Source organism: Trichomycterus rosablanca, chromosome 23, assembly GCF_030014385.1.
Source record: "Trichomycterus rosablanca isolate fTriRos1 chromosome 23, fTriRos1.hap1, whole genome shotgun sequence".
Lineage (NCBI taxonomy): Eukaryota > Metazoa > Chordata > Actinopteri > Siluriformes > Trichomycteridae > Trichomycterus > Trichomycterus rosablanca.
The window spans coordinates 17,846,985-17,853,847 of NC_086010.1; the positions used below are offsets into that span (position 1 = coordinate 17,846,985).

The 6,863-nt window shown below is 35.8% G+C and overlaps 1 protein-coding gene across 2 annotated transcripts; it reads right to left on the minus strand.

The window, feature by feature from the left end:
- Window positions 1–913: 913 nt before the first annotated feature.
- Window positions 914–5,596, minus strand: spag6 (sperm associated antigen 6). 2 transcript variants are annotated; one of them, XM_062985495.1, is made up of 11 exons: window positions 5,462–5,590; window positions 4,330–4,425; window positions 3,644–3,810; window positions 3,199–3,382; window positions 2,723–2,928; window positions 2,128–2,301; window positions 1,885–2,037; window positions 1,595–1,786; window positions 1,385–1,501; window positions 1,151–1,296; window positions 914–1,070 (listed from the first exon to the last, which is right to left on the minus strand). In XM_062985495.1, the coding sequence occupies exons 1-11, from the start codon at window positions 5,484–5,486 to the stop codon at window positions 1,007–1,009; spliced, it is 1,524 nt and encodes a 507-aa protein (XP_062841565.1). In that variant the 5' UTR covers window positions 5,487–5,590; the 3' UTR covers window positions 914–1,006. The 2 variants fall into 2 exon arrangements, with proteins under 2 accessions (XP_062841565.1, XP_062841566.1); XM_062985496.1 differs by lacking the exon at window positions 914–1,070 and having other exon boundaries at window positions 1,195–1,296; window positions 1,390–1,501; window positions 5,462–5,596.
- Between the last annotated feature and the right edge of the window lie 1,267 nt (window positions 5,597–6,863).

The following is a 6,863-nucleotide window of genomic DNA, read 5'->3' on the forward strand; positions in this document are numbered from 1 at the left end:
TTTTAAACGTGGCTAGGATGGTTTAGGAAGAATAAATGTATACAGCACTTACTGGAGTGTCTTTAAACTTAAGTAAAATATTGATATTCTTGCATAGGGCTTTACCATGTTCATGGAACTTTTACCATGTCAAGTCATTCTGTTTATTTACCTGATATCACTTCCACAGTTCGTTCTATGAAAGCTATAAATCTATAAATCTAAGTTTAAATAAAGAAATTCTAAATATCTGTTTAATATAAGAACCGTAATCAACAGATATTCTATGAGTATGTATTATTATCATCCAATCAGAGCAGAGGGGGCGGGGATTGCCTAAATACGGGTGGAGATAAATACAGCACTGAATGATGAAATATCCAGAAATAGGTAAATCAGTTTCGCTTTCGGTGTCACACTTTCGCCATTCTGAAAATAATAAAATTTAAATAAAATAAAATCGCGCTTTATTTGTTTTGGCGTCTGAGGATTCATATAAGGTGCAGCTTATCACCAGCAGTGAGGATTAAATAAATAAACAGAAAGACAAAAAGCTATGTAGTACAGAAACTTTGGCACCCAGATCCATGTGTTTAAACTTACTCATTTATAATCAGTTTATTTTGCAGGTAAAGCAACAATTAATGACAAAATATAGAATAAAAATCTAAAATAGGAACATAATAAAATACAGGAATGGTTGTTAGATCATCTCAGTCACAAATCTTGTTGTTATCACAGTATAAGAAAAAGGAACTAGAACTTTAGTGGAGTTTTTCATGTATTTGGTCATAATTCAGTCAGTTATTAGTGTTTTTCCCCCATTTTTGTTTAATAAAAGCATCCATATATGTGTTAATGTAACTAATACAGTCATTTTATATAGTTTTGACAAATTTAATGCATTCCTAACAAAATTAAAACTGAGACTGAGAAATGCAGAATTACATCAGTGCCATAAATCCTGATGAGCTGTTTAATAAAAATTAAAAGCTGATTTGGATAAAGCTTCTGAAAAACGATGTGCTTAAGCCGGCTGGTAGTTTTCCACCCTCTCCAACAGAGCTTCTGAGTATCCAGGTGAGTAATACCTGTAAAACAGACAGTTAATTATAATATTTATTATCATCATTGTGCTTGTTTATTAAACATCTATAGTGTTAGTGCTTACCTGACTATCTCCTCAGGGTAGCAGTTGTTGATGATGTTGATGTACTCCTGAAGAGCAGAACCAGGTTCAGCTTTAATTTCCTGTACCTTCTTTAGTCCTCCGCTAGTCACGAACAAACGGCGAGCTTTACTGTCATGAGGAAGAACCTGCAGGACGAGAGAACACGACTCTCAGTCTCTCAGAGAGACAACACAATACAAACATTATCTGTGTTATACAGGGAGAGGAATTTACCTTACTGAATTGGCAGACGACGTGTTTGAGGACGTTGCTGGGAGCTTCGTATAGAAGAGGCTCCAGTGCTGGTAGGTAGGTACACTTCTGTAGAATGCTCTTCAGGGCTTTCTTGGCCTATATTAAGAGAGAACAACTCTCTTAAAATGAACTGATGATTGGGGGTTACAGTGGCAGAGCTGGAATAGGAACAACAGTTAGGATGTGCACCTTGACTTGCAGGTCCTCAGAGCTGTGTGTATCCAGGTAGAGCATCAGCAGCTTGGGGAGGATGTTGGCAACAGCAACAGCTTGTGCATGTTCAGGAGTGTGACTGCCGATCTGCCCGAGCGCCCAGGCTGTGGCAGCCTTGACGTGATCCTCGGTTTCCTCTGCCAGGCAGATAGCAAGTTGTGGAACCCCCTAAAGGAAACAGACTTCATTAAAGCAGCATTAAAGGACCCCATGTTAAACCTTTATAAAACGATTATCTGTGTTTATACTACAGTGTGCTGGCAGACCTTCGACACGATGACGGCCATGGCGAGGTTCTCTGAGTGTGCAGCCACGTAGCCGAGCATCATGATCCCGGGAAGTCGTACGTTTCCTCTAGAGTCCCCGAGGTAGTCGATCACTGCTGCTACACCTCCAGCATTCACCATCATCTGGGACAACTGAAGAGAACACAAACATACAGTGAACACACATGATGTGACGTTAATTTAAGTGTCATTTGGACAGCTCGATGTTGGGACGTCCGGTACCTCAGGGGTGTGTTTTGTGATCTCTCGCATCAGCGTGGTGACATTCTTCCTCACGTACTCATCAGGATCCCTAAGGCATCCGAGCACGGCAGGGAAGATCTCTGCCTCCACCACCAGCTCCGCCAGATCCACCGAGTGCTTGGAGATTTGGCCAAGAGCCGAGAACACTTGTCTCTGTTAAACAGAGGAAACACAAGATTATAACCTATAAACATCACTACTTTTTTAATGCTATGATGCATAGAAACTAAACTGAGCATAGCACGGTGGTGCAGCAGGTAGTGCGTGTTTAACAGGGATTAACAGATTAACAGGTAGAAGATGCTACATTAAAGAGTCCACAAAGAAGCGACCCCCAACTTTACATTTGTTAGAAAAGGTGGGCAGTAGTCTTAAACGGTGGTAAAACAGACAATAAATGAATGAAGAAATACATATAAATAATAACAAAAAGACAAAACAGACAACAGACAAAAAGAAATAGAATTATTGACATGTATGTCCTTTCTAAGCTCAGAACATTTCTGAGGGCTGTAGGTATTTTTAGCCAGTATTTGGTTTTAAACTGTACTGCAGACGATCACGTTGCTCTGACCTTCAATTTGGCATCAGGGTTCAAGGTCATCTGTGCCAGGTGGGCGATGGCTCCGGTATCCACTATGGTTTGTGCCAGCTCCGGTGAGTGCTTGGCAATGTCGCTCAGAACCGAAGCAGCGATCCTCTTCAGGGCGATTTCAGGCTCCTGGATACAGAGCACGAGCAGAGGAACGGCACCAGCATCCACCACCGCCTGAGCCAACTCTACAGAGCAAAAAACAAACAAAACACCCCAAACATAGTCACAAGAACTGAAGAAACAATAGACATGGGATTAGTGCAGCTCTCTCTAAATTCTTTAGCACAATCTCAAACCATCAGTCAGGAGGTTGATGGAGACGCAGCTTGGTGTTTCCACAGCACAAGGACCCAAAACCTGAATCAAAAGGGTTAGGTTCCAATATTTCATTACAGAAATCATTGAAATCCTGCATGTCCCATCGAGTTGTAATTCACACAGCTAGACTGACTCACGGCTGTTATGGCGGGCGATGTTACCCAGCGCCCACGCGGCAGCCTCTTTTACTCCAGGATCGAACTCCTCCAGTGAGATGACCAGAGCATCTAGTGCACCACAGTCCACCACGGCTTGTGCCAGCTCAGGCGAGTGCTTTGCAACTGCACGAAGAACAAACGCTGCTGCTTTCTTATAGAAGCGCTACAGAACACACATGGAGGATTATTATACAGAGTCATTTACAAATTCCAAAACCTTGACATATTAACTGTGTAAAAGCTTTATTATCTGTCACACTGGACAGAGAAGTAAAACTATTGGACAGTTTCCATGCCTTACTATAACTAATAAATGCTTTTTCCACACATAATATTCATTTTTCTATTCTAACCACTGTTGTGGTGACTGAGAAACTGAACAGAGAATCCACTATTGTACATAAAAGTTACACTAAAGTCTTACATTCTGCTCGGCTAAAGAATAGACGAGTTGAGGCAGGATGTCTCCCTTCACCACCGCCTCGGCTAAGTCGTCGTTATAGTTGGCGAGCCTTCCAAGAGCCAAAGCGGCCGTCTGCTGGATAGTCGGGACCACATCCAAGAGAAGAGGTCTCAGGAGGGACATTACACCTAAACCAAAGAGAAAAACAACAAAAGAACAATTCAAAGGGAAAACTGGCAGGCTGACTCGATATTTTCTTTTTGGTTCTACAAAAAAAGTAGAAAATAATATGTGCTCTTTAATAAAAAATAAGATACTTAATGTATACAATTTAAAGCAATATATTTTAAATTTAATTGATAAATGTATTTGATATGAGTGTATTGGTTTATCCAACTGATCTGTTATTACCATCAAATAAATAAAGGAATCTACCAATCTGTGAGGATGAGTCCTTGAGTAAGGCAGTGAATGTATAAATGAATTAATGTGTTTTAATAATTTGTGTTAATAATAATGTGTTTAAAAATAAGTTGCAATATAAAGCAGAGTTTGGGACACTCATATTTACAGCTTGGGTTTTAAACTGGTTTCTAGGCTGCTTTTATTTGCCATTGTACTTTTCCATACAGGCTGTGGGTTAAATAAAGCTGGTGAAGTATTATAAAAACATTCCCAGAGAAACAACATGGAGCTTAATCACTTACCTGCATTTAGAAGTATTTCAATATTTTGGGGTCTGTTGGCCAGCTCGGCAACTGTTTGCACGAACTGTGTTCTTCCTTTCTGGTACTGTTCAAACACTGAAAAACATGAAATATTCAGCACATTTACTGACCTGCTGCAAGCTGCATCTTTAGCTTCGTTCTTAAAGGACTTAACACTAACTGAAGGGATTTGGACCATTATTGGAGCTTCTAGTATACTTTTATAATTTTCACTTAATTATTAAATTATCAATTTAAATGTAATTAGGATTTATCTTTATGCAATATTATTTTAGTTATTTTAATAATTTAATTTAATGTATTTAATGTTTAGATATTTATATTAATATATATTTTTTAAAAAGCTACATTTTGTAGTAATTTAGATAAACACCAAAAACTATTGTTTATGTGATGCTATTAATATTATAGCAGCAACAAGTAAAACAACTTAGTTATTTAGATAAAAAACTTTCCCAAAATAAATTACTCAAAAATCTTATTAAAATGGGTAAAACAACATGTAATGTAAACAATGTACAAAAATACTAGTGGAAGTTCAGACAATTTTAAATCTCTTACAATAACAAGATAAAGTGTAACTATTGTATGGTGAAGTTTTCCTAATCTTGATATTTAATACATTTAAAATACATGGTAAAATAATTTGTTTGTAAATGTGTTAATGTATGTAAAAATAATTATGCAATTTTTATTCATTTTTAAATCATTTTAACCCAAGACGATAACAGTTAAAGTAAACCTTTTTTTTTATAGCTATAAGGTTTCATGATTTTAAAGTGTGAAGTTATTTAAGTAAATTATAAATAAAGCTACAAGAAAGAGAAAAATGTGTTTAAATGTTCTTCAGGTCCTGTATTCATTATCTTTAATTATATAAATACTATATTATTTATATGTTTATTATGAATATATTGTAAGTTTTGAGTATCAGATTATGTTCTTAATGAATTAATATATTATGTTATAAATGAATTAAGTTGTAAATGTGTTATTTGGTTAATTTGACTTATATTAAACGAGCTAATCTGGACTGTTTACAGTTGTGTTCATTTTTTTCTGGATTATATTTATTATTCCTCATTTAAACATGTTAAAATAACTTTCTCACCTTGTAAAACCTGCCGCTGGCTCATTATTACAATCCCAACAATAATAACAGAGATTAGAAATATAAAAATGTAGAAAACAGAAGCTCAACTTTCCCCTGTTTATGTCTCTGTTTGGAAAAGCGTTCCCTGTTACCATGCCAACAAACCGGAAGTATGACCTTGGGATAAATCCTCAACGGTGGTGTGGTGTGTAGTAACTGGAGTGCACTAGATAGGGTGTGGAGACGAGCCATAAACACTATGTAGTGAGGATTTTTTTTACTGTAATATGTTTTTATTTTCATTAATACAGCACATCGATAATAATCCTTCATTTTTATTAGCTATGATTAAAGGTTTTTAATTTTAATAGGCCTTTAATAGTAATTATTTAATTTAAAGGTTACGTTATTATGTCCACATGTATTTAACTAATTTAACTGTGAATTTATTATAGATTTATTATAGATATTTTGGTAAATGCATTACATATGTATCAATTACACATTACATTTACATTTAAATTTTTGGCATTTAGCAGACGCTGAAATCCAAAGCGACTTTTGAGGGTCAAGGGCCTTGCCTAGGGGCCCAACAGTGGCAACTTGATGGTGGTGAGGCTTGAACCAGCAAACTTCAAATTACTAGTCCAGCACCTTAACCACTGAGCTAACACTGCCCTATGGTAATTAAATCATCACATCAAATACCCCAAATTATTTAAGTTAGAACATTTGTAAAATATCATAGATAAAGATTTGTCCTGTTACAAGGACCAAGCTGAGGTGAAGAGCAGCACCAAGTCCAGTTTCTGCCACCAAATTCCTGGTTACATACATTATTACCAGCTTTAAAATGCAGCGTTTGCCTTTAATTTTACACCATGTAGACTGAAAAATTATTATTCTACACTAACATTATATTAATACACACTAAGCTACTATTATCCTATAGTATTGTCGCTCTACTTTATTTGGCTGTCTTTAAATGCATGTCTGCTTTAAATGCAATGATTTTTGTAATAAATACATTTAAACATTTTGACATATAAGTATAATATGACAATAATTACATGTAAACATATAAACTATTAAAATAAGTTTAAAATATTCATTTAAAATAAAATTAATATTTTCTTTACATTGTGCCACAAGATGGCAATATAAACACATCTAATTTATCTATAGCTCCAGAATCACGTATAGGCCTATTATGAAACAACAATTTGAGACAGATGTGCACTATAAATGTTCTGTACTCGTGACAGCAGAATTACTAGATTTTAAAACATGACTGTGGGGATTGACTTTATTTAGCCACAAGAATGTAAAAGAAAAAAGGCACTAAAATAGCAAATATATCTAAAGATTTTATAGACATTGAATATGTATTTAATGAAGGTATGATATACAGTACACGCAT

Excerpts from the sequence above, each read along its gene's own strand:
- spag6 (XM_062985495.1), bottom strand. The coding sequence starts at position 5,486 with ATGAGCCAGCGGCAGGTTTTACAAG. Across the intron at positions 2,302-2,722 it reads ACCCTGATGCCAAATTGAAG|AGACAAGTGTTCTCGGCTCT; the intron begins GTCAGAGCAACG and ends TCTGTTTAACAG. Across the intron at positions 2,038-2,127 it reads TCACAAAACACACCCCTGAG|TTGTCCCAGATGATGGTGAA; the intron begins GTACCGGACGTC and ends TGTTCTCTTCAG.